Source organism: Erythrolamprus reginae, chromosome 11, assembly GCF_031021105.1.
Source record: "Erythrolamprus reginae isolate rEryReg1 chromosome 11, rEryReg1.hap1, whole genome shotgun sequence".
In the NCBI taxonomy this organism is placed as follows: domain Eukaryota; kingdom Metazoa; phylum Chordata; class Lepidosauria; order Squamata; family Dipsadidae; genus Erythrolamprus; species Erythrolamprus reginae.
In genome coordinates, this window is record NC_091960.1 from 32096454 (window position 1) to 32123991 (window position 27538).

Sequence of the window (27538 nt, forward strand, 5' to 3'; positions counted from 1 at the left end):
TTTATCTACCACGTCTGCTGGAAGTTTGTTCCAAACATCTACTGCTCTTTCTAATGGTCCCCAGCCTGGCGGCACAGATAGGTCTTTAAACTCATACAGAATGCGAGGAGGGTGGGGCAATGCGAATCTCTGGGGGGAGCTGATTCCAGAGGGCTGGGCCCCCCATAGAGAAGGCTCTTCCTAGGTCAGTGATGGTGAACCTTTTTTCCTTGGGTACCAAAAGAGTGGAGGCATATGCATGAGTGCCCACACCCATAATTCAATGCCTGGGGAGGGTGAAAACAGCTTCCCTTGTCCCCTGGAGGCCATCTGGAGGCCATAAACGGTCTGTTTCCCAACTTCATGGCATTGGGCCAGAATATCTGCAGAACCGCCTTCTACCGCATGAATCCCAGCGGCCGATAAGGTCCCACAGAGTTGGCCTTCTCCAAGTCCCGTCAACTAAACAATGTCGTTTGGTGAGCCCCAGGGGAAGGTCCTTCTCTATGGCGGCCCCGGCCCTTTGGAATCAACTCCCCCCAGAGATTAGAACTGCCTCCACCCTCCTTGTCTTTCGCAAATTACATAAGACCCACCTGTATTGCCAGGCATGGGGCAATTGAGACACCTCCCCCAGGCTTTTATATTTCATGTTTGGTATGTGTCTGCTGCATGGTTTTAATGATGGGGTTTTACATGTTTTTAATATTAGATTTGTTTCATTGTAATATTGTTTTATTATTGTTGTGAGCCGCCCGCGTCTTGAGCCGCCCCGAGTCTTCGGAGAGGGGCGGCATACAAATGTAATAAATTATTATTATTATGTCAGTACAACACAGCAAATGAGATCACTATGCTGGATTTCGTATTTCATCACCAGTCGGGGCGCTTCCCAAGCACCTAGGACTGTGTGATGTAGCGGCGAATTATGTTTGCCCATCCCAGTAAAGCGGCCTTTTTGCAATTGACAGATGGAGATTTTGTCAATTCCGATGGTTTTCAAATGTCCGCTGAGATCCTTTGGCACCGCGCCCAGCATGCCAAGTACCACTGGGACCACTTTCACGGGCTTATGCCAGAGTTGTTGCAGTTCGATTTTTAGATCTTCGTATTTCACTAATTTCTCTAGCTGCTTCTCCTCAATTCTGCTGTCCCCTGGGATTGCGATGTCGATGATCCATACTTTCTTTTTCTCCACGATCACAATGTCTGGTGTGTTATGCTTCAGAATTCGGTCAGTCTGAAGTCGGAAGTCCCCCAGTAGTTTTGCTTGCTCATTTTTGACCACTTTTTCGGGCTTATGATCCCACCAGTTCTTTGCCACTGGTAAATGGTAGTTCCGGCACAAGTTCCAGTGGATCATCTGTGCCACAGCATCATGTCTGTGCTTGTAGTCAGTCTGTGCGATCTTTTTGCAGCAGCTGAGTATGTGATCGATTGTTTCATCTGTTTCTTTACAGAGTCTGCACTTTGGATCGTCTGTTGATTTTTCAATTCTGGCTTTGACAGCATTTGTTCTAATGGCCTGTTCTTGTGCCGCCAGTATTAGTCCTTCTGTCTCCTTTTTGAGTGTTCCACTTGTAAGCCATGACCAGGTCTTTTCTTTATCCACTTTGCCTTCAATCTTCTCCAAGAACTGTCCATGCAATGCTTTGTTCCGCCAACTGTCCATACGACATTGAGTTACAGTTTTTCTGTACTGGTCCTTAGTTTGCTTCACCCTGAGAAGCTTCCTATTGTTGACCTCCATCATTGCTCCCCTTCACATAGTCAGCTAATGCATGTTTCTCTTCTTCTACTGTCTGCTTCACTTGTTGTTGTTGTTATTATTATTATTATTATTATTATTATTAATTATTATTATTATTATTATTATTCACTTATTATTATTATTCACTTATTATTATTCACTTATTATTATTATTCTATTATTATTATTATTATTATTATTATTATTATTATTATTATTATTATTGTCTTAAATTGCCAGGTTTGGGGACCCTTAGCCTAGAAAAATAAAATGAATAATGCTTGAAACTTTTTCCAGAAACCTTGATTTTGTTTGGCAGTCTGCAGGAAGGAGGGTTAAGACTGTTATGTGGAATGGAGCATTTTGGGATGTTCACTTAGGCTGTGAAAGTAGCAAGGGACACTTCAGATTGTTGCCTTTGAGTAAGTGATTATTTTGTGAGTGGCCATTTTAATCACGAAGGCACCTTGATGACAATGCTCAAAATGTGCTTTCAAAATTCCAAGGGAGAAGTTTCAATCATTACTCACTTCTAGGATGAGGGTGAATTCGATGACCTGCTTGTTTTGAGCCCATTGATATGGGGATTGTTTTGAGGTTCTTTGAAAATGCTTGGCCAAGTCACATGATCATCAAGCTATTCCCACCTGGTCACGCCCACAGTATGGTAGTAAAAAATTTGGTAGCCCTTCACTGCCCTAGGTCCTACCAAACGACATTGTCTAGTTCAGTGTTTCCCAACCTTGGCAACTTGAAGATATTTGGACTTCAACCCCCAGAATTCCCCAGCCAGCGAATGCTGGCTGGGGAATTCTGGGAGTTGAAGTCCAGATATCTTCAAGTTGCCAAGGCTGGGAAACACTGGTCTAGTTGACGGGACCTGGAGAAGGCCGACTCTCTGGGACCTGACCGGTCACTGGGACTCATGCAACAGAAGGTGGTCCTGCAGGTAATCTGACAGGCTATCAATTTACATGAAACCGCTGGGTGAGGTATCATCAATATGCCGATGATACCCAGTTGTACATCTCCACCCCATGTCCAGTCAACAAAGCAGTGAAAGTGATGTGCCGGTGCCTGGAGGCTGTTGGGGTCTGGATGGGTGTCAACAGACTCAAACTCGACCCGGATAAGATGGAGTGGCTGTGGGTCCTCCCTCCCAGGGACAATTCCATCTGTCCGTCCATAACCCGGGGGGGGGGGGGAACTACTGTATTGACCCCCTCAGAGAGGGTCCGCAACTTGGGCGTCCTCCTCGATCCACAGCTCACAGTAGAGAAACATCTTTCAGCTGTGGCGAGGGGGGCGTTTGCCCAGGTTTGCCTGGTGCACCAGTTGCGGCCCTATTTGGAGCGGGAGTCACTGCTCACAGTCACTCATGCCCTCATCACCTCGAGGCTTGACTACTGTAACGCTCTCTACATGGGGCTACCTTTGAAAAGTGTTTGGAAACTTCAGATCGTGCAGAATGCAGCTGCGAGAGCTATCATGGGCTTCCCCAAATATGCCCATGTTACACCAACACTCCGCAGTCTGCATTGGTTGCCAATCAATTTCCGGTCACAATTCAAAGTGTTGGTTATGACCTATAAAGCCCTTCTCCGGGACCGCCTTCTACTGCACGAATCCCAGCGACCGGTTAGGTCCCACAGAGTTGGCCTTCTCCGGGTCCCGTCGACTAAACAATGTCGTTTGGCGTGACCCAGGAGAAGAGCCTTCTCTGTGGGGGCCCCGACCCTCTGGAACCAGCTCCCCCCGGAGATTAGAACTGCCCCCACCCTCCTTGCCTTTTGTAAAGTTCTTAAGACCCATCTCTGCCGTCAGGCATGGGGGAACTGAGACATGTTTTTTAAATTATTAGATTTGTTCTTACATTGTTTTTGTTATTGTTGTGAGCCGCCCCGAGTCTACAGAGAGGGGCGGCATACAAATCTAAATAATAATAATAATAATAATAATAATAATAATAATAATAATAATAATAATGACTTTTAAATCTGGCTAGGGAACTCTGGAAGTTGAAGTCCACAAGTCTTCAAGTTGCCAAGGTTGGACACCCCCTATCGCAATTACAAATTTCTCAGCAAGAGAGGGCGCGGTTGGTTTGGGATTGATGGTAATCCCAAAAAAGCTGGAGGGCAAATTTGCTGGGGTATTGCTCAGATAGGATGGGGCACCACTAGGAAATCCAAAATGAGAAAGGATTCTTTCCGTTCCGCAAAGTTCCATCCTGTTAGAGAAGTTTTAAATTGTCTAAACGTGTGGGAATTAAATTAAAGGAAAGGAACAAGAGTGTTGAACGATTGCCGCTGCTACGCAACGTTTTTGTGTTGTCTTTTCCCAGGTTTGATTATCAGGAGCTTTTGCACAACTCTACTTTTTGTATCATTCCCCGCGGGAGACGTTTGGGGTCCTTCCGGTTCCTAGAAGCTTTGCAGGTACGTGGTTATTATTACTGTATTGTTCTTATTGATTGATTGATTTTGATTGATTGATTGGATTTATATGCCGCCCCTCTCCGAAAACTCGGGGCGGCTAACAGCAATCATAAACAGTATACAATAATAATCCAATACTAAAAGCGAATTAAAAACCCCTTAATATAAAAAACCAAACATACATACAGACATACCATGCATACAATTGTAAAGGCCTGGGGGGGGAAAGGAATCTTAGTTCCCCCATGCCTGACGGCAGAGGTGGGTTTTAAGTAGCTTACGAAAGGCAAGGAGGGTGGGGGCAATTCTAATCTCGGGGGGGGGGAAGTTGGTTCCAGAGGGCCGGGGCCGCCACAGAGAAGGCTCTTCCCCTGGGTCCCGCCAAGCGGCATTGTTTAGTTGATGGGACCCGGAGAAGACACACTCTGTGGGACCTAACCGGTCGCTGGGATTCGTGCCGCAGAAGGCGGTCTCGGAGATAATTTGGTCCAGTGCCATGAAGGGCTTTATAGGTTTTAGATTTTTATCCCTCTTTTTATACTACAGTGATCCCCCGGTTATTGCGTCCCCGACCATTGCGAACAGGCTAATTTGCGATTTTTCAACCCGGAAGTCAAAACACCATCTGCGCATGCGTGCCCTTTTTTTCTATGGGCACGCATGCGTAGATGGCGCCGGGCAGATCAGCTGCTGGGCGGCTTCCCTGGGTCTTCCCCCTCTTGCTGGCGGGAGGGTGAGCGGCGGGCATCAGCAAGGAGTTTCCCCACCGCCCACGCAAACTCCTCGCTGCCGCCCGCCCTTCGCCCGCCCAGGACTCAGCTGGAAAGCGGCGAGAGCGAGCGCTAGCGAACGGCTTGTCCGCCGCCCGCTCGCGCGTCGCCCGCCCACGCCGTTCATTCTCGCCGCTTCCCAGCTGAGTCCTGAAGCGAATTCGCTTCAGGACTCAGCTGGAAAGCGGCGAGAGCGAGCGCTAGCGAACAGCTTGTCCGCCGCCCGCTCGCACGTCCCGCGCCCACGCCGTTCATTCTCGCCGCTTCCCACCTGAGTCCTGAAGCGAATTCGCTTCAGGACTCAGCTGGAAAGCGGCGAGAGCGAGCGCTAGCGAACGGCTTGTCCGCCGCCCGCTCGCGCGTCCCGCGCCCACGCCGTTCATTCTCGCCGCTTCCCACCTGAGTCCTGAAGCGAATTCGCTTCAGGACTCAGCTGGAAAGCGGCGAGAGCGAGCGCTAGCGAACGGCTTGTCCGCCGCCCGCTCGCGCGTCCCGCGCCCACGCCGTTCATTCTCGCCGCTTCCCACCTGAGTCCTGAAGCGAATTCGCTTCAGGACTCAGCTGGAAAGCGGCGAGAGCGAGCGCTAGCGAACGGCTTGTCCGCCGCCCGCTCGCGCGTCCCGCACCCACGCCGTTCATTCTCGCCGCTTCCCACCTGAGTCCTGAAGCGAATTCGCTTCAGGACTCAGCTGGGAAGCGCGCGCGAGCGAGCGGCGCCAGCGAACGGCTTGTCCGCCGCCTGCCTGCCCGCTAGCGAGGAGCCGAAGATTGGGGGCGGCGCGGCTGTTTTAAAACGTCGCCGCCGGCATGGGGGGCTTCCTAGCAGCCCCCCAAACCCCGGTTGGGGGTCCGGGGGGTGCTGGCAAGCCCCCCATGCCGGCGGCGACGTTTTAAAACAGCCGCGCCGCCCCCAATCTTCGGCTCCTCGCTAGCGCTGCGGAAGTAAAAACACCATCTGCACATGCGCAGATGGTGTTTTTACTTCCGCAGCGCTACTTCGCGAAAACCCGCTCGTTGCGGGGGGTCCTGGAACGGAACCCTCGCAATGATAGGGGGATCACTGTATATATAATTCAAGGTGGTGAACATACCTGATCTTCCCAACTCCTCTTTTCCACCACACCTTACAGGTGGGTTGGGACTGGTCCAAAGTCACCCAGCCAGCTTTCATGCTTAAAGTAAGCAAACACTGGGTTTCTAGAATAGAATAGAATGGAATGGAATGGAATAAAATATAGAATAGAATAGAATAAAATGGAATGGAATAGAATAGAGAATAGAGAATAGAGAATAGAGAATAGAGAATAGAGAATAGAGAATAGAGAATAGAGAATAGAGAATAGAGAATAGAGAATAGAGAATAGAGAATAGAGAATAGAGAATAGAGAATAGAGAATAGAGAATAGAGAATAGAGAATAGAGAATAGAGAATAGAGAATAGAGAATAGAGAATAGAGAATAGAGAATAGAGAATAGAGAATAGAGAATAGAGAATAGAGAATAGAGAATAGAGAATAGAGAATAGAGAATAGAGAATAGAGAATAGAGAATAGAGAATAGAGAATAGAGAATAGAGAATAGAGAATAGAGAATAGAGAATAGAGAATAGAGAATAGAGAATAGAGAATAGAGAATAGAGAATAGAGAATAGAGAATAGAGAATAGAGAATAGAGAATAGAGAATAGAGAATAGAGAATAGAGAATAGAGAATAGAGAATAGAGAATAGAGAATAGAGAATAGAGAATAGAGAATAGAGAATAGAGAATAGAATAATAGAGTGGAGGGGAGCAGAGCAGAGCCTCCTTAAGCACCGCCGAAAGGCTCCTCTGACCGGGATTAAAGGGGGAAGGGCAGGAAACTGGCCGGGCCTTCGTGCTGCTCTCAAATTTCCTGGGAAATTTTTCCGGGCTCGGGTTCTTAAGTAGAAAATGGTTCTTAAGAAGAGGCAAAAAAATCTTGAACACACGGTTCTTATCTAGAAAAGTTGTTAAATAGAGGCGTTCTTAAATAAAAGTACCACTGTACAGTATTTGTATTCATTTTCATATTTCTCACTTTCAAATTATTTTTTTTGTAAACATATATATTTTGTGTTGTTGTTTTTTTTAATAAAGATTTATATATATATATATATATTTAAAAAGGCCAAGCTCTTATTTCAGGGCTCAAAAAATATAAGACAGGGTCTTATTTTGGGGGGAAACATGATATATGCCACTTTTCAGTGCTTTACAGCCTCTCTAAGCAGTTTACAGAGTCGGCCTCTTGCCCCCAATAATCTGGGTCCTCATTTTATCCACTTCCGAAGGATGGAAGTCTGAGTCCATCAGGAGCCAGTCAGGATCAAACTCCAGGCTGTGGGCAGAGTTTGCCTGCAACCCTGCATTCTAACCACTGCACCACCAGAACCAAGGAAAGAAGGGGAGAAATAGCAAAGCACTTAAAACTTATATACCGCTTCACAGTGCTTTTACAGCCCTCTCTGAGCGGTTTACAGTCAGCAAATTGCCCCTACAATCTGGGTCCTCATTTGACCCACCTCGGAAGGATGGAAGGCTGAGTCAACCTTGAGCCTGGTGAGATTCAAACTGCCAAATTGCAGTCAGCTGGCAGTCAGCAGGAGTAGCCTGCAGTACTGCATTCTAACCACTGCGCCACCGCAGCTCTTTATACAGATAGTCCTTGATTTACAACCATGTGTTTAGTGACCAGCTGAAGTTACAATGGAAAAAAAGGAAAATTATGACCATTTTTCACACTTTCAACCATTGGAGCATCCCGACCATCACATGATCAAAATTCTGATATTAAATAATAATAATAATAATAATAATAATAACAACAACAACAACAACAACAACAACTTTTCAAGTGAAGCAGACAGTAGAAGAAGGGAAGCATGCATTAGCTGACTATCTGAAGGGCAACAAAGAGTCAGTGTTTATGCAGGTCAACAATAGGAAGCTTCTCTAGGTGAAGCAAACTAAGGACCAGTACAGAAAAAATGTAACTCAATGTCGTATGGACAGTTGGCGGAACAAAGCATTGCATGGACAGTTCTTGGAGAAGATTGAAGGCAAAGTGGATAAAGAAAAGACCTGGTCATGGCTTACAAGTGGAACACTCAAAAAGGAGACAGAAGGACTGATACTGGCGGCACAAGAACAGGCCATTAGAACAAATGCTGTCAAAGCCAGAATTGAAAAATCAACAGACGATCCAAAGTGCAGACTCTGTAAAGAAACAGATGAAACAATCGATCACATACTCAGCTGCCGCAAAAAGATCGCACAGACTGACTACAAGCATAGACATGATGCTGTGGCACAGATGATCCACTGGAACTTGTCTCGGAACTACCATTTACCAGTGGCAAAGAACTGGTGGGATCATAAGCCTGAAAAAGTGGTCGGAAATGAGCAAGCAAAACTACTGTGGGACTTCCGACTTGAGACTGACCGAATTCTGAAGCATAACACACCAGACATCCTGATTGTGGAGAAAAAGAAAGTATGGATCATCGACATCGCAATCCCAGGAGACAGCAGAATTGAGGAGAAGCAGCTAGAGAAATTAGTGAAATACGAAGATCTAAAAATTGAGCTGCAACGACTCTGGCATAAGCCTGTGAAAGTGGTCCCAGTGGTACTTGGCACGCTGGGCGCAGTGCCAAAGGATCTCAGTGGACATTTGAAAACCATCGGAATTGACAAAATCTCCACCTGTCAATTGCAAAAGGCCGCTTTACTGGGATGGGCAAACATAATTCACCGCTACATCACGCAGTCCTAGGTGCTTGGGAAGCGCCCGACTGGTGATGAAATACGAAATCCAGCATAGTGATCTCGTTTGCTGTGTTGTATTGACATAATAATAATAATAACAACAACAACAACAACAATAATAATAATTATTATTATTTATTATTATTATTATTATTATTATTATTATTATTATTATTATTATTATTATTTATTAGATTTGTATGCCGCCCCTCTCCGCAGACTCAGTCCTTGGTAACTGATCCTTGGTAACTGACATGTATTTATCATGGTTGCTGCATCCCGGACCAATTTTTGACAAGCAGAGTGAATGGAGAAGCTTGATTCACTTACTAACTTAAAAAGTGCAGTGATTCACTTAACAGCTGTCAAAATAAAGGTTGTAAAATGGGTTAGAACTCATTTAATAACTGTCTTGCTTAGCAACATCAATTCTGGGCTCAATTGTGCTTGTAAATCGAGGATTATCTATAGACTATACAAACAGTGCTTTGATGTGAGCTGTAATGGTTCTTGTTTTCAACATTGGAATTAAAAAAAAAATCCAAGTCATTATATGCTTGTCATGTTGACATCCCAAATTGCAATTAACGTGAATGGAGTATTTTTCTTTCCTTTCTCTCTTCCTGGTGCTCTAAGCTAGCTAAACAATGGTATGTTAATTGTTCCTAATCGTATTATAGAAACATTCCTGCGTTTCAACAATGGAGTCTTATCAAGATTTCTAACAGCATAATGAAAAGGTTAATGGCAATCTTTGCAATAATATCTTTAACACCATCAAACAACGTCTACCTATGTCAAGTCCTTGAGAAGGACTCAATGGGTGGATAAAAATGCCACATCCAGTCTAAACCTATGGCTCAGGGGTGGGTTCGACTTACCTTCCCTAACGGTTGTTCACCTTTTGCACTCTTTCTTTCTCTCTCTCTCTCTCTCTCTCTCTCTCTTTCTTTCTTTCTTTCTTTCTTTCTTTCTTCCTTCCTTCTTTCTTTCTTCTTTCTTTCTTCTTTCTTTCTTCCTTTTTTCTTCTTTCTTTCTTTTTTCTTTCTTTCTTTCTTTCTTTCTTCTTTCTTTCTTCCTTTTTTCTTCTTTCTTTCTTTTTTCTTTCTTTCTTTTTTCTTTCTTTCTTTTTTTCTTGATGGATCATTCTTTGTTCTTTGCTCCCAGGTCACTTTCTCTCTTCTCTCCTGCAAACTGGTGATTCTTGCTCTGTTCTCTCATTGATCCAGGCTGCGTGCATCCCGGTCCTGCTTAGCAACGGGTGGGAGCTGCCATTTTCAGAAGTCATTGATTGGAGCAAATCCTCCATCGTCGGGGACGAGCGGCTTCTTCTGCAGGTAACAATGCTGCTGGCTGGGGAATTCTGGGAGTTGAAGTGCCTACGCTTTAAAGCAGCGATGGTGAACCTGTGAATTCATGAGCCATTGCCCTAGCTCAGCTCCGATGTGTGTGATGGACAGCTGATTTTTGGCTCACATAAAAGCTGCGGGAGGGAGTTTTTGGCTTCCGGGGAGCCTCCGGCAGAATGGGGGAGGGCATTGTTTTACCCTCCCCTGGCTCCAGAGAAAGATTTGGAGCCTGGGGAGGGTGAAACACCAGCCTACAGGGGCCACCAGAAGTTGGGAAACAGGCCGTTTCCGGCCTCCACAGGGCCTCCGGGGGGCAGGGGAAGCTGTTTTCGCCCTCCCCAGGCATTGAATTATGGGTGTGGGCACTCGTGCATGTGTGATAGCACACACACATGCTCTTTTAGCACCCGAGGAAAAAAAGGTTCGCCATCACTTTTTTTTAAAGTAATCAAAGTTGGGGAACACTGCTCCGATCGTTGAGCTTTGGAGCACTTGTTCATTGTGATTTAAATTTCTTTTTTAAAAACCCACCTGGAAAGAACATCGTCCTTTGTATAAGATGCTTTCATTTTCCTATATAAAGTACAGTGGTACCTCAAGATACGAACCCCTCGTCTTACGAACAACTCGTGATACGAACCCGGGGTTCAGAAAAAATTTGCCTCTTCTTACGAACTTTTTTCGAGTTACGAACCGGCGTTCAGAGACTGTTGGGAAGCCGCGCGGCTGTTTTAAAAGGTGACAGCCGGGCGGCGGGGCTTCCCAGAAGCCTCACGAACGCCGGTTCGTAACTCGAACAAAGTTCGTAAGAAGAGGCAAAATTTTTCTGAACCCCGGGTTCGGTTCGGGAGGTTGCTGGGAAGCCCCCCAGCCCGGCTGTCACCTTTTAAAACAGCCACGCCGCTTCCCAGCTGTCTCCCGAAGCCGAACGCGGAAGTTCGGCTTTGGCGTTCGGCTTCAGGAGACAGCTGGGAAGCGGCGCGGCTGTTTTAAAAGGTCGCAGCCGGCCTGGGGGGCTTCCCAGCACCCCCCCGAACCGGGGGTGCTGGGAAGCCCCCCAGGCCGGCTGTCACCTTTTAAAACAGCCACGCGGCTTCCCAGCAGTCGCCGAAAGCCGTTTTTTTGCGGGGGTTTTTTTGGTTGCACGGATTAATTGACTTTACATTGTTTCCTATGGGAAACAATGTTTCGTCTTACGAACCTTTCGTCATACGAACCTCCTCCTTGCACCAATTAAGTTCGTATCATGAGGTATTACTGTACAAGCCATTATTTGGAATATGGAAGTTTTAATTTATTTGCCTCTTTGCAGTATTTTTAATATATGGCCTTTCATTGATCATGGCTCACTTATTTGTGGTTCTTGCTATGTGTAACTTAAGGATTGGTTGAGATAGAGGAACTGATCTAGCAATGTATTGAATTCCGATAGCCGAATTACTGCAACCTTTGTTACGACATTGCCGTGAGCGTTCTGGATAGATCCTTGCTGGTCAGAGAAATATTGATCCTGCGGATAAATAGCTATAATATGTATACATAGCTTAGTCCAGTGTTTCCCAACCTTGGCCACTTGAAGATATTTGGACTTCAACTCCCAGAATTCCCCAGCAAGCGAATATATTAACCGCTATATATTAATAAGCAATCAGGAAATAATCAGTATTAATATAAATCTACAAGATATAAATAAATAGAATGTGGCTTGTAGAGTGCAATGAATGGGGTCACACAACGTAGTTAACTCAACGAATGCTGGCTGGGGAATTCTGGGAGTTGAAGTCCAGATATCTTCAAGTGGCCAAGGTTGGGAAACACTGGCTTAGTCAATGCCCGCTCTGCAGCAAGTTTGTTTATTTACATTTCACTTTTTACTTTTAAATAACCAAAGGCAGTGTACATTCTTGATATACTCCTTCCTCCTCCTATTTTCCTCACATTAACAACCCCAGTGAGATGGGTTGGTCACCCAGCCAGCTTAGAAACACGGAAAAATAGAAGACTGACGGCAGAAAAAGACCTCAAGGTCCATCTAGTCTGCCCTTATACTATTTCCTGTATTTTATCTTAGGATGGATATATGTTTATCCCAGGCAGGTTTAAATTCAGTTACTGTGGATTTATCTACCACGTCTGCTGGAAGTTTGTTCTTTCAGCTTTCATACCTAAGGTGGGACTAGAACTCACAGTCTCCTTAAACAAGATCTAAGTATTGCCCACAAGATCATATGCTGCAACATCCTGCCTGTCGGTGACTACTTCAGCTTCAACCACAACAACACAAGAGCACACAACAGATTTAAACTTAATATTAACCGCTCCAAACTTGACTGTAAAAAATATGACTTCAGTAACCGAGTTGTCAAAGCGTGGAACTTATTACCGGACTCCATAGTGTCATCCCCAAACCCCCAACACTTTACCCTTAGATTATCCACGGTTGACCTATCCAGATTCCTAAGAGGTCAGTAAGGGGCGAGTACAAGTGCACTAGAGTGCCTTCCGTCCCCTGTGCTATTGCTCTCCTATATCTCCTATACCTTTTTTCTATTCCTATATCTCTTCTTCTATTCTTTCATTGATATGTTCTATTACTATATCTTCTTTTCTCTTCTTTCTTAGATATATTTTACTATGAGTATCTCCTCTATAACCTTCATCATGTATTTTACTATGTGTATATAGATATATACCCACTAAAACCCTCATTGTGTATTGGACAAAATAAATAAATAAATAAAATAAAAATATATTGACCCAAAGTCACCCAGTTGGTTTCATGCCTAAGGTGGCACTATAACTCACAGTCTCCTAGCATCGTGCTTTAACCATTAGACCAAACTGCTCAACTTGGTTGGTTGGTTGTCTTCACATCATCCTTGGTGGTTTTTATTGTTGAAGGAAGATCTGTGGATGCTTTCCTCCATCTAAACAAGACTATATTTCAGTTATGGAGAATAGTAGCATAAAACACGAACAGGGAAAATTACATCCATTTTAATAATTTCACTGAAATGTATAAGCAGTATAAGATCCTTTAGAGCTTGGAAAACTGACAGTATTCTGCAAAATTAAAAGACTGAAACATCAGCCATTCTTAACAACTACCGGCCAGTCTCCAACCTTCCCTCTGGATTGGGAGTCACTGCTCACAGTCACTCATGCCCTCATCACCTCGAGGCTTGACTACTGTAACGCTCTCTACATGGGGCTACCATTGAAAAGTGTTCAGAAACTTCAGATCGTGCAGAATGCAGCTGCGAGAGCAATCATGGGCTTTCCAAGGTATGCCCATGTCACACCAACACTCCGCAGTCTGCATTGGTTGCCGATCAATTTCCGGTCACAATTCAAAGCGTTGTTTATGACCTATAAAGCCCTTCATGGCATCGGACCAGAATACCTCCAGGACCGCCTTCTGCCGCACGAATCCCAGCGACCGGTTAGGTCCCACAGAGTTGGCCTTCTCCGGGTCCTGTCGACTAAACAATGTCGTTTGGCGGGTCCCAGGGGAAGAGCCTTCTCTGTGGTGGCCCCGACCCTCTGGAACCAGCTCCCCCCTGAGATTAGAACTGCCCCCACCCTCCTTGCCTTTTGTAAACTCCTTAAAACCCATCTCTGCTGTCAGGCATGGGGGAACTGAGATAACTTCCCCAGGCCTATATTATGTAGGGTATGTTGTGAGCATGGTTTTTTTAAATTATGGGTTTTTAGTTTTTATTATTAGATTTGTATTGTGCATTGTTTTTCTATTACTGTTGTGAGCCACCCCGAGTCTACGGAGAGGGGCGGCATACAAATTTAATAATAAATAAATAAATCTCTATAAAAATGATTGCAGCTGCTCCCTCTGTCATAAGCTACTCTACCTTCCCTCCTCCGTGTCTTCTGTTCACGCTGCTTCTTCGCAGATTCCATCCACAGTCCGATGTCTAAACAGTGACAAAATCTTGGCCTTCCAGCAGCAAACCCAATTTTTATGGGAAACGTATTTTTCTTCTGTGGAGAAGATTGTGCAAACCACTCTGGAGGTAAGCTGCAGAAATGTTTTCGCCATTGGCCCAAATATTTCATCCGTAATTATTTCTGTTCCTATGATTGGGGTCACAATGTCACAATAAACTGTGGTTTGCTAAATAAACTAAAATCGGCGGGATTCATATAACACAATGGAGTAGACTAGACTGGACTAAGAATAAGAATGGAGCAAGAATAAGAATAGAACAAGAATAAAAAACAAGAATAGAATAGAATACAGTGATACCTCATCTTACGAACTTAATGGGTTCCGGGACGAGGTTCGTAAGGTGAAAAGTTTGTAAGATGAAACAATGTTTCCCATAGGAATCAATGGAAAAGCCAATACAGTGTTCCCTCGATTTCCGTGGGGGATGCGTTCCGAGACCGCCCGCAAAAGTCAAATTTCCGCGAAGTAGAGATGCGGAAGTAAATACACCATTTTAGGCTATGGACAGTATCACAAGCCTTCCCGTAACACTTTAAACCCCTAAATTACCATTTCCCATTCCCTTAACAACCATTTACTCACCATTATTACTGGTACTCACCATTGAATAAGACACTTAGTGATCCTGATATTTATAAACATAATTATTTATTAACAATAATTATTTTTTTTGTTATTTCTTTGCAAAAATTATTAGTTTGGCGATGACGTATGACGTCATCGGGTGGGAAAAACCGTGGTATAGGGAAAACACCCATGAAGTATTTTTTAATTAATATTTTTTGAAAAACCGTGGTATAGGCTATTCGCGAAGTTCAAACCCGCGAAAATTGAGGGAACACTGTAATGCGTGTAAGCGGAAAACTCACCCCTTTTGCCTCATTACCGCCGGCATTCAGATCGTTCGGGGGTGGGTAGAGGAGGGGGGAGACGGGGGGCGGGGAGAGAGACAGTGCAGGCTGCCCGGAGGGAGCCTCGTGGGTGGATTGGGTGGACAGTTCCTGTCCGGCTGCAATGACTCGAAGGGAAGGGAGGGAAACGCACAGGCTGTTTGTGCATCCAGCTTCTCTTCTCGCTTCTTTACAAGATGACAGCTGGGCAGCGGCACGGAGGCTGGAGGCGGCGGCTGTGTGTGGAAGAGGTCCGCAGGAGAACTGGGGGGAGCTGCGGTGCCTAGACACTTGCCTGCAGCAAAGGCGCCCCGTGACCACCACCTTTGCCCCCAGAGGAAAGACCCCAGCCCACGCCTGCTGCTTGCTGTCCTGGGGGCCCCCGCAACGATCACTTTCGGGAGCTTCCCAGCCAGGTCCCTTCCACGGGGCGGTGGCCGTGGCTCCCCCCAGTTCCCCCACGGACCTCTTCCACACACCCCCGCCACCTCCAGCCTCCGTGCCGCCGCCCAGCTGTCATCTTGTAAAGAAGCGAGAAGAGGAGGAGGACCTGGATGCTGGTGGTGGCGGAGGAAGGCGAATGCGGCCCAGAAGCTGGGAGGGAGGCGGAATACGGGAGGAGGAGGGAGGCAGCCTCCACGCCTTTCTTTCGGCGGAGGAGCTAAGTGGCCAGAGAAAGGGATCAATGTAAAAGCGCCGCTGGGCTGGCGTGTCAAATTTGGATCTGCAATTCCTGGCTACTCGGCCACGCAAGCTTAGCTTTTTTTTGCTTGGAGCCAAGAAGAATGGCTGAGTGGTCAGGAGACGCCTCTGTTTCCAGCAGGTGAAGATGGCTCCAGGGTGTCACGACAACTATCTTTCTCTTTGCTAGATAATAAAAGATCGGATATTTCATCAGGAATCACGCCCAAAGTTCTTCTGGAACACACTTCCTGGAGGGCTGGTGGCCTTACCAGAGTACTCCACTCATCTCAACGACTTCCCTTTCTATTATCCGCAGCAAGGTAGGGGAAATATCTCCGGGCTGTTTCTAACTTGAGTTTTTGAAAATCTCTACGTTTTTCTTTCCTAAAGAGTTGAAGTTGCTGGGGTGGTGATCGAGCTGTCACTAAAACGTTGCGGCATTCCTTTTCAAGGATTTAGAGCAGGGGTTCCCCAACCTTTCGGACCTCAGGGACCACTAAATTAATAATAATTTTAAATCCAGCGGACCACGAATATGATCTGCCTAATGACCAGTGGGGTGGGCGTGGCTAGGTGGTCATGTGACGGGGTGGGCGTGACCAATTCAATGTCACATCTGGCGAAACCTCGCCAGCCTCTACTTGCCCCTCCTCTCTCAGCCTCTCCTCGCCTACCTGGGCTTCTTAGGGGCCCAAAAGGAAGCTGTTTGTTTGTTTGTTTGTTTGTTTGTTGGATTTATAGGCTGTCCTTCTCGCGGACTCAGGGCAGCTTACAGGATAAAATATAAACAAAGATAAACATAGAAACATAGAAGACTGACGGCAGAAAAAGACCTCATGGTCCATCTAGTCTGCCCTTATACTATTTCCTGTATTTTATCTTAGGATGGATCTATGTTTATCCCAGGCATGTTTAAATTCAGTTACTGTGGATTTATCTACCACGTCTGCTGGAAGTTTGTTCCAAGGATCTACTACTCTTTCAGTAAAATAATATTATCTCATGTTGCTTTTGATCTTTCCCCCAACTAACTTCAGATTGTGTCCCCTTGTTCTTGTGTTCACTTTCCTATTAAAAACACTTCCCTCCTGGACCTTATTTAACCCTTTAACATATTTAAATGTTTCGATCATGTCCCCCCTTTTCCTTCTGTCCTCCAGACTATACAGATTGAGTTCATTAAGTCTTTCCTGATATGTTTTATGCTTAAGACCTTCCACCATTCTTGCAGCCCCTCTTTGGCCCCGTTCAATTTTGTCAATATCTTTTTGTAGGTGAGGTCTCCAGAACTGGACACAGTACTCCAAATGGGGTCTCACCAGCGCTTTATATAAGGGGATCACAATCTCCCTCTTCCTGCTTGTTATACCTCTAGCTATGCAGCCAAGCATCCTACTTGCTTTTCCTACTGCCCGACCGCACTGCTCACCCATTTTGAGACTGTCAGAAATCACGACCCCTAAATCCTAAATAAAAATTGTACAATACAGTTAAAAGAGTTTTTATAAGGTTCGGGTTGTTTTAGAGTAATTCGGATTTCTGTGTTAATTATGTGATTTATGCTGTAAGTTTCCTGAGTAAGCTGGCGCCTATCTTCAGTATTTTTTTAAAAGCATTTACCCACTGCATTTATCATTAGGGGGAGGGTCTAACCTTACAGAATGTAAAGGATCATAGAGATGACTTTGGTCTGAGACAGCCGAAGAAAAAGAGGTACATTAGACATGGCATTGGACAAGATTACCTCTGGAACCGCCTGCTACCGCACGAATCCCAGCGACCGATAAGGTCCCACAGAGTTGGCCTTCTCCGGGTCCCGTCGACTAAACAATGTCGTTTGGCGGGCCCCAGGGGAAGAGCCTTCTCTGTGGCGGCCCCGGCCCTGTGGAACCAACTCCCCCCGGAGATTAGAACTGCCCCCATCCTCCCTGTCTTTCGTAAACTACTCAAGACTCATTTATAGCGCCAGGCATGGGGGAGTTGAGATAGCCCTTCCCCCTAGGCCATTACAAGTTATGCATGGTATGTTTGTGCGTATGTTTGGTTTTATAATAGGGGTTTTAGTTGTTTTTTTATTATTGGATTTTACATGTTGTTTTTATTATTGTTGTTAGCCGCCCCGAGTCTGCAGAGAGGGGCAGCATACGGCATACAAATCCAATAAATTATTATTATTATTATTATTATTATTATTATTATTATTATTATTATTATTATTACAGCAGTGTTTCCCAACCTTGGCAACTTGAAAGTATCTGGACTTCAACTCCCAGAATTCCCCAGCCAGCATTCGCTGGCTGGGGAATTCTGGGAGTTGAAGTCCAGATACCTTCAAGTTGCCAAGGTTGGGAAACACTGTATTACAGATCGCATCGTCCAGGGATTTCAGGAAGCAATGAGAAAGAGGGAAAAAAGGCTGCTGTGGTTTTGTTTACTTTTAAGATGGGACAAAGAGAAACTTGGACAGGCTTTGCAAAATTAAAATAAACAACATTCTTGGAGTCCCTGCTGCGCCTTTTTCTTGACCTGATCTCCTTTGAAGGGCTGACAAAAGAGTTGTGCAAGCGAGGCAGAGAAGCAGGCTGGGTTCCCAAGAGGCTTAGAACCAGGACTCTGGGGGAGGAATCCGAAGGGAGAAACCCATAAAGTCAAGAAGGACCAGTGAAATAGATCAGTGTTTCCCAACCTTGGCAACTTGAAGATATCCAGTCAGGCGGTAGGGAAAGCAAGTAGGATGCTTGGCTGCATAGCTAGAGGTATAACAAGCAGGAGGAGGGAGATAGAAACTTAGAAGACTGACGGCAGAAAAAGACCTCATGGTCCATCTAGTCTGCCCTTATACTATTTCCTGTATTTTATCTTATAATGGATATATGTTTATCCCAGGCGTGTTTAAATTCAGTTACTGTGGATTTACCAACCACGTCTGCTGGAAGTTTGTTCCAAGGATCTTCTACTCTTTCAGTGAAATAATATTTTCTCACGTTGCTTTTGATCTTTCCCCCAACTAACTTCAGATTGTGTCCCCTTGTTCTTGTGTTCACTTTCCTATTAAAAACACTTCCCTCCTGGACCTTATTTAACCCTTTAACATATTTAAATGTTTCGATCATGTCCCCCCTTTTCCTTCTGTCCTCCAGACTATACAGATTGAGTTCATTCAGTCTTTCCTGATGCGTTTTATGCTTAAGACCTTCCACCATTCTTGTAGATCAGTGTTTCCCAACCTTGGCAACTTGAAGATATGCAGTCAGGCGGTAGGGAAAGCAAGTAGGATGCTTGACTGCATAGCTAGAGGTATAACAAGCAGGAAGAGGGAGATTGTGATCCCGTTATATAGAGCACTGGTGAGATCCCATTTGGAATAATGCTGGGTTCAGTTCTGGAGACCTCACCTACAAAAAGATATTGACAAAATTGAATGGTCCAAAGACGGGTTACAAGAATGGTGGAAGGTCTTAAGCATCAAACGTATCAGGAAAGACTTCATGAACTCAATCTGTATAGTCTGGAGGACAGAAGGGAAAGGGGGGGGGGGGGACATGATCGAAACATTTAAATATGTTAAAGGGTTAAATAAGGTCCAGGAGGGAAGTGTTTTTAATAGGAAAGTGAACACAAGAACAAGGGGACACAATCTGAATTTATTTGGGGGAAAGATCAAAAGCAACGTGAGAAAATATTATTTTACTGAAAGAGTAGTAGATGCTTGGAACAAACTTCCAGCAGACGTGGTTGGTAAATCCACAGTAACTGAATTTAAACATGCCTGGGACAAACATAGATCCATCCTAAGATAAAATACAGAAAATAGTATAAGGGCAAACTAGATGGACCATGAGGTCTTTTTCTGCCGTCAATCTTCTATGTTTCTATGTTTCTATATCTGGACTTCAACTCCCAGAATTCCCCAGCCAGCGAATGCTGCCAAGGTTGGGAAACACTGAAATAGATAATGACGCATCTACCAGTTCTATAGAACCGGTAGCAAACCGGTAGTGACATCACGAAGCCGGTTCTGCCGATGCCGGTCCATGGCTGCCACCATCTTTTTTGGAGGTGGGAGGGATTTTTTGCCTGTTTTTGCTTCTGGGCATGCGCAGAAGCTTAGTTTTCAGCGGAGAGTTGTGGGTGGCGCAAAATGTTTTCTTCTTCCTGGAGGGGCGGGTAGGGGGCTAACAGAAAATAATTCATAATAATTTGCATAGGCTGCCTCTAAGTGCTAGCCCAGAGGTCTCTAAAGTTAGCCACTTTAAGATTTGTGGACTTCAACTCCCAGAATTCCCCAGCCAGCGTAGCTGGGAGCTGAGACCCACAAGTCTTTGGAGACTCCTTTGGTGGGGAGAGTGTGTGAAAATATAAATCGATTAAAATATTGAAGACTGATGAGGTAGCATACCTGACAATAGGCAACCGTTGAAGCCGCATTATGGAATCCTGTAAATGAGCAAAGCTGGAATTGTCACTAACGTTATCTCTGTTTCATCTGCCTTAATTCCTCCTGGTTTTTTTCTTTTCTTTTTCTTCCTCCTTCTGTTTTTATTGGCAATGAAATCCGATTTGCAGAACTTCCTGTGGGTGGAGACCTCTCTTCTTTTATCTCCTGAAATGTCATGTAAGCCGGTAGCGCTAAATAAACCACTAACGATAATTGGTTAGATGGGGGGATTAAACTTTGGCAGGTGAGCCAAAAACCCAAGAAAAGGTTTATGGCAGGAATGTTTCAAGAAGTGGTGAAATCTACTTGCCTTCCCTACTGGTTCGGAATTGTGTGCTTTTTCACCCTCTGCGCATGCGTGCGCAGGAGGCTTTGCACATATGCACAGGGGGTTAATGCATTAAGGAAAAAAGAAAAAACCTCCTCCCTTTTCCAACACTTCAAAACTACAGGACATGAAATTGATTTTGACAGTACTAAATTAATTTCCATAACAGAACACTACAGCAAAAGAATAATCATGGAAGCCATTGAGATAGAAAAACATCCCCAAAATATGAACAAGCGGGATGATACCTCCCGCCTACCAGACATCTGGAAACCAGCCCTCAAACGTAACCCAGCCATAAAAACTGAAACTAGACTCAGAACACACATTGCAAAACAATCAAGTAGCCTGCAAGCTCCAACTACTCAGGATATCACGCCTAATCAACAACCATTAACTAATCAGCATAATTTAGCTACATCAACGACCCCAGGTGTTACCCCACTGACTCACCAGGAAGTTTCTACACAGCAGGCAATTGCTGAGCCATCAAACCACACCCAGCCACCAGTATTTATAGAAGGAAAGCAGCTCAGGTCTCGCAGTGTTCGCCTTAGAACAAGGAGAGAAACACCAGCCTGAAGATGACGAGTGGGACCTCGTCGAAACGTCGCCAGAACTTTCCAAATCCTAGCTCTACTTTGCATTTGTTCTTATTAAAAGTGATTGGAGTTTATTTTTTCATCTTTTCGTCACAGATTCTACTCAGCATATAACCTTTCACCTTATTCCATCGTGCCATCAGCTTCTCCAGTTTATTTTCATCAAAGTTGTTTAATCTTATTTCCATGATTTCAAAATGCATGTGATCCACCATGTACCAGTACCAGTTCTGTTGTGTCCATTTTATAGACTCTTTCCAACCCAGCATCACTACCCTTGGTTTCAAGCATCCCAGACTCACCCGCTCTCTCCCCTAACAGGATCCAGCCCCTCCGAGAAGTTTACAGCGTTAATCTGGGCCGTCTCTCCGATCGTCTCTCTTTCTCAGCCCATCCTCAAGCTCACCCAAGCGGTCTCCAGGTCCCAATACTGCGCCAAGGTAAAATAACTTATTTATTCTGTTTATTGGGGTGGTGACGGTTGTTGCCGAGTCACCCCACCCCACCCCAAACATGCGAACAAAATGTAGGGGTTTAGAAACATAGAAGATTGATGGCAGAAAAAGACCTCATGGTCCATCTAGTCTGCCCTTATATGGTTTCCTACAAAAAGATATTGACAAAATTGAACGGGTCCAAAGACGGGCTACAAGAATGGTGGAAGGTCTTAAGCATAAACCGTATCAGGAAAGACTTCATGAACTCAATCTGTATAGTCTGGAGGACAGAAGGAAAAGGGGGGACATGATCGAAACATTTAAATATGTCAAAGGGTTAAATAAGGTTCAGGAGGGAAGTGTTTTTAATAGGAAAGTGAACACAAGAACAAGGGGACACAATCTGAAGTTAGTTGGGGGAAAGATCAAAAGCAACATGAGAAAATATTATTTTACTGAAAGAGTAGTAGATCCTTGGAACAAACTTCCAGCAGACGTGGTAGATAAATCCACAGTAACTGAATTTAAACATGCCTGGGATAAACATATATCCATCCTAAGATAAAATACAGAAAATAGTATAAGGGCAGACTAGATGGAATAGAATAGAATAGAATTTTATTGGCCAAGTGTGATTGGACACACAAGGAATTTGTCTTGGTGCATATGCTCTCAACGTACATAAAATAAAATATACATTTGTCAAGAATCATGTGGTACAACACTTAATGATTGTCATAGGGGTCAAATAAGCAATGAAGAAGCAATATTAATAAAAATCTTAGGATATACGCAACAAGTTACAGTCATACAGTCAACATGGGAGGAAATGGGTGATAGGAATGATGAGGAAAACTAGTAGAATAGAAGTGCAGATTTAGTAGAAAGTCTGACAGTGTTGAGGGAATTATTTGTTTAGTAGAGTGATGGCGTTCGGGAAAAAACTGTTCTTGTGTCTAGTTGTCTTGGTGTGCAGTGCTCTGTAGCGACGTTTTGAAGGTAGGAGTTGAAACAATTTGTGTCCAGGATGTGAGGGGTCAGTAAATATTTTACCCGCCCTCTTTTTGACTCGTGCAGTATACAGGTCCTCAATGGAAGGCAGATTGGCAGCAATTGTTTTTTCTGCAATTCTGATTATCCTCTGAAGTCTGTGTCGGTCCTGTTGGGTTGCAGCACCAAACCAGACAGTTATAGAGGTGCAGATGACAGACTCATGGACCATGAGGTCTTTTTCTGCCGTCAGACTTCTATGTTTCTATGTTTCTATTCATGTGTTTTATCTTAGGATGGATATATGTTTATCCCAGGCAGGTTTAAATTCAGTGACTGTGGATTTATCTACCACGTCTGCTGGAAGCATCTACTACTCTTTCAGTCAAATAATATTTTCTCACGTTGCTTTTGATCTTTCCCCCAACTAACTTCAGAAAGCCAAAGGGGATCCCATGACCTTGATTGTGAGGATGCTACAAAGGTTTTAACGGTCACAAATCACATATTTTTCAGTGCCGTCGTAACTTTGATTGTCACTAAATGAACTGTTGTAAGTCAATACTAATCTAATACAAGATAGACAGACAGACAGACAGACAGAGAAAGAAAGAAGAAAGAGAGAAGAAGGAAGGAAGGAAGGAAGGAAAGAAAGAAAGAAAGAAAGAAAGAAAGAAAGAAAGAAAGACAACCTGTATCAAATTTCTATTGCCTCTTTCCCATCATTCCCATATTTAACAGCAGCTCTGGTCTAATTGCTACCATCTAAAGCCACACTCCTGAGTTGTCGTTCACACCTCTTGTTGTGAAGATTGCTAGAAGGTGTGACCTTCCAGAGTTGTGCTGTACAGAATCCACCGAGCTCTGGTGCCTTTTCTATTCCCTTGTGTGTCGGAGGGGTGTGGCAGCCTTAGGATACACCTGGGTGGGCTATTAAACCTCCCTGGCTGTCAGCAGGTCTCACCTTCCCCTTTAACCACGGGGCAAGTCCTGTCAACAGCCACGTCTTTACTGCAGATGAGCTCAGCTAACCAGGCCGCGCCCATCCTGAGCATTTCAAAATGTAAATAGAGTCTTCTAAGTATATTAGGTCCCACAGAGTTGGTCTCCTCCGGGTCCCGTCGACTAAACAATGTCGTCTGGCGGGACCCAGGGGAAGAGCCTTCTCTGTGGTGGCTCCGACCCTCTGGAATCAGTTCCCTCCAGAGATTAGAACTGCCCCCACCCTCCTCGCCTTTTGTACGTTATTAAAAACTCATCTTTGCCACCAGGCATGGGGAAATTAACCCCCCCCCCCCCCCAATTGTCAAGGTTGGTGTATGGTTTGATTGGATTGTGTGATTATTTTATTATAAGGGTTTTAAATTGTATTTTTAAAATTGGATTTGTACACTTTTTGTGTTGTTGTAAACCGCCCCGAGTCTTCGGAGAGGGGCGGCATACAAATCTAATAAATTATAATAATTTATAATTTAAGAATGCAGCTGCGAGAGCAATCATGGGCTTTCCCAAATATGCCCATGTTACACCAACACTCCGCAGTCTGCATCGGTTGCCGATCAGTTTCCGGTCACAACTCAAAGTGTTGGTTATGACCTATAAAGCCCTTCATGGCACTGGACCAGATTATCTCAGGGACCGCCTTCTGCTGCACGAATCCCAGCGACCAGTTAGGTCCCACAGAGTGGGTCTTCTCCAGGTCCCATCAACTAAACAATGTCGCTTGGCGGGACTCAGGGGAAGAGCCTTCTCTGTGGCGGCCCCGGCCCTCTGGAACCAACTCCCCCCAGAGATTAGAATTGCCCCCACCCTCCTTGCCTTTCGTAAACTGCTCAAACCCACCTCTGCCGCCAGACATGGGGGAATTGAGATATTCTTTCCCCCTAGGCCTCTACAATTTTATGCATGGTATGCCTGTATGTATGTTTGGTTGTTTATATAATGGGTTTTAACTGTTTTTAGTATTGGATTGTTATTATATGCTGTTTTATTATTGCTGTTAGCTGCCCCGAGTCTCCGGAGAGGGGCGGCATACAAATCCAATAAGGGTTTTAAATTGTATTTTTAAAATTGGATTTGTACACTTTTTGTGTTGTTGTAAACTGCCCCGAGTCTTCGGAGAGGGGCGGCATACAAATCTAATAAATCATAATAATTTATAATTTAAGAATGCAGCTGCGAGAGCAATCATGGGCTTTCCCAAATATGCCCTTGTTACACCAACACTCCGCAGTCTGCATCGGTTGCCGATCAGTTTCCGGTCACAACTCAAAGTGTTGGTTATGACCTATAAAGCCCTTCATGTCACTGGACCAGATTATCTCAGGGACCGCCTTCTGCTGCACGAATCCCAGCGACCAGTTAGGTCCCACAGAGTGGGTCTTCTCCGGGTCCCATCAACTAAACAATGTCGCTTGGCGGGACCCAGGGGAAGAGCCTTCTCTGTGGTGGCCCCAGCCCTCTGGAACCAACTCCCCCCAGAGATTAGAATTGCCCCCACCCTCCTTGCCTTTCGTAAGCTGCTCAAAACCCACCTCTGCCACCAGGCATGGGGGAATTGAGATCCTCTTTCCCCCTAGGCCTCTACAATTGTATGCATGGTATGTATGTATGTATGTATGTTTGGTTTTTATATTAATGGGTTTTTAACTGTTTTTAGTATTGGATTGTTATTATATGCTGTTTTATTATTGCTGTTAGCCGCCCCAAGTCTCCGGAGAGGGGTGGCATACAAATCCAATAAATAATAATAATAATAATAATAATAATAATAATAATAATAATAATAATAGATCGTTAGCACCTGGTTAGGGCTGGGGGAAAACAAGCTTTGAAAGTATAGTATAAGACACGCCCAAATTTTCACAAGGTGTGTGTTATACTCCGAAAAATACGGCATATGGGACCCAGCTTGGTGTTCTGCTTAAGGATGCTTGTTGGGTGGAAGCCGGGAAACTAGGAGTTGTAGTGCTGAGGCCAGGGGTGGGCGGCTGCCTGGATAAGGGGGAACACAGTGGGGTAGCGAAAATGGAGCTCCACCCCAGAGCACCCAATTTGCACTGAAAGATGTTGAAAGAAAACGCAGGGCGTCCTGCATAAGCCACGCCCACAGTGTGGTAGTAAAAGTTTTGGTAGCCCTTCACTGGACGAGGCCAATGATTAATGTCCCAGCCCTGGGAAGAAGGCAGCGGCAATCTGCTTTGAAAAATGTTGCCCAGGAAACTGCAGAAGACCTGTCCACCTACTTACCTGGAGTCAAAGGTAATTCAGAGGCAGAAGAAAGGGAAAAAAAGAAAGAAAAATCAACAATGAAGGCTTATGTTTCCTTTTGGAGAGGTTGAGTGGCAATTGTTTGGGCCTTCCCCACAATATGAATTAGAAACATAGAAACATAGAAGTCTGACGGCAGAAAAAGACCTCCTGGTCCATCTAGTCTGCCCTTATACTATTTTCTGTATTTTATCTTAGGATGGATCTATGTTTATCCCAGGCATGTTTAAATTCAGTTACTGTGGATTTATCTACAACGTCTGCTGGAAGTTTGTTCCAAGGATCTACTACTCTTTCAGTAAAATAATATTTTCTCATGTTGCTTTTGATCTTTCCCCCAACTAATTTCAGATTGTGTCCCCTTGTTCTTGTGTTCAATTTCCTTTTAAAAACACTTCCCTCCTGGACCTTGTTTAACCCTTTAATATATTTAAATGTTTCGATCATGTCCCCCCTTTTCCTTCTGTCCTCCAGACTATACAGATGGAGTTCATTAAGTCTTTCCTGGTACGTTTTATGCTTAAGACCTTCCACCATTCTTGTAGCCCGTCTTTGGACCCGTTCAATTTTGTCAATATCTTTTTGTAGGCGAGGTCTCCAGAACTGAACACAGTATTCCAAATGTGGTCTCACCAGCATTCTATATAGCGGGATCATAATCTCCCTCTTCCTGCTTGTTATACCTCTAGCTATGCAGCCAAGCATCCTACTTGCTTTCCCTACCGCCTGACTGCACTGTTCACCCATTTTGAGACTGTCAGAAATCACTACCCCTAAATCCTTTTCTTTTGAAGTATTTGCTAACACAGAACTGCCAATTACCATATTTTTCAGAGTACAGTAATACCTTGTCTTACGAACTTAATTGGTTCACGTTTGCGAGGAAGGACGTCTCCGTGACATCAAAGCTCCGCCCATGGAATTCCCTGTTGGGATTCCCCACCTCCGTTTGAGCCTCCCGACCAGCCGACAGCTCCGCGGCTCTTTTGCAAAGCTGACAGCCAGGTGGCGGGGCTTCTCGGTGTCCTCTCGAACCCAAACGCCGAACCGGAACGTTTGCCGAACTTCTGGGTTCAGCATTCGGGAGAACGCCGAGAAGCCCCCCAGCTGTTTCAAAAGGCAACAGCCGGGCGGCGGGGCTTCTCGGCGGCCACCCGAACCCGAACTTTTGCCGAACTTCGGTGTTCGGGTGGCGGGTTCGTAAGGCGGAAAAAGTTCGTAAGAAGAGGCAAAAAAATTTCCGAACCCTGGGTTCGTATCTCGGAAAGTTCGTATGACGAAGGGTTCGTATCACGAGGTACTAAGATGCACCAGAGTAGAAACATAGAAACATAGAAGACTGACGGCAGAAAGAGACCTCATGGTCCATTCTTGTAGCCCTTCAGTGACTATTCATGACTGCTTATGACAGTACTAAAATAAAGGCATTTATGACCAGTCTTTGGAGTTCCAGCCACTGCAGCATACCGATTCTTCCGAGGTTGGTAAAATTGAAGACCCAGATTTTTGGGGGCAAGATGCTGACTCTGTAAACCGCTTAGAGAGGGCTGCAAAGCACTGTGAAGAGGTATATAAGTGCTATTCCTATGGCTATTCCCCACCAGCTTCCCCATAAACAGAGTCAATGGGGAAGATGGCAGGAAGTTGGAAGTTGGAAGTCATGGTTGTGTGAGATCCTCGCTTAACAACTGGAATTGCCAGAATTGTCATTGATAAATCACCTCGAGGCTTGACTTTTGCAATGCTCTCAACATGGGGCTGCCCTTGAAGAGTGTTCGGAAACTACAAATTGTGCACAATGCAACTGCATGAGTGGTCATGGGCCGTCTTAGGCATGCCCATGCTTCTCCAGCACTCCG

General features: G+C 44.9%; 1 protein-coding gene across 1 annotated transcript in view; it reads left to right on the forward strand.

The window, feature by feature from the left end:
- The window catches only part of EXTL1 (exostosin like glycosyltransferase 1), an 81246-nt gene that overhangs the window by 39804 nt on the left and 13904 nt on the right, over nt 1-27538 (forward strand). The window contains exons 2-6 of the mRNA XM_070763802.1: nt 4074-4167; nt 9954-10061; nt 13985-14104; nt 15802-15934; nt 21304-21422. Of these exons, the coding sequence (XP_070619903.1) occupies nt 4074-4167; nt 9954-10061; nt 13985-14104; nt 15802-15934; nt 21304-21422 (574 nt within the window). The remainder of the gene's footprint in view (nt 1-4073; nt 4168-9953; nt 10062-13984; nt 14105-15801; nt 15935-21303; nt 21423-27538) is intronic.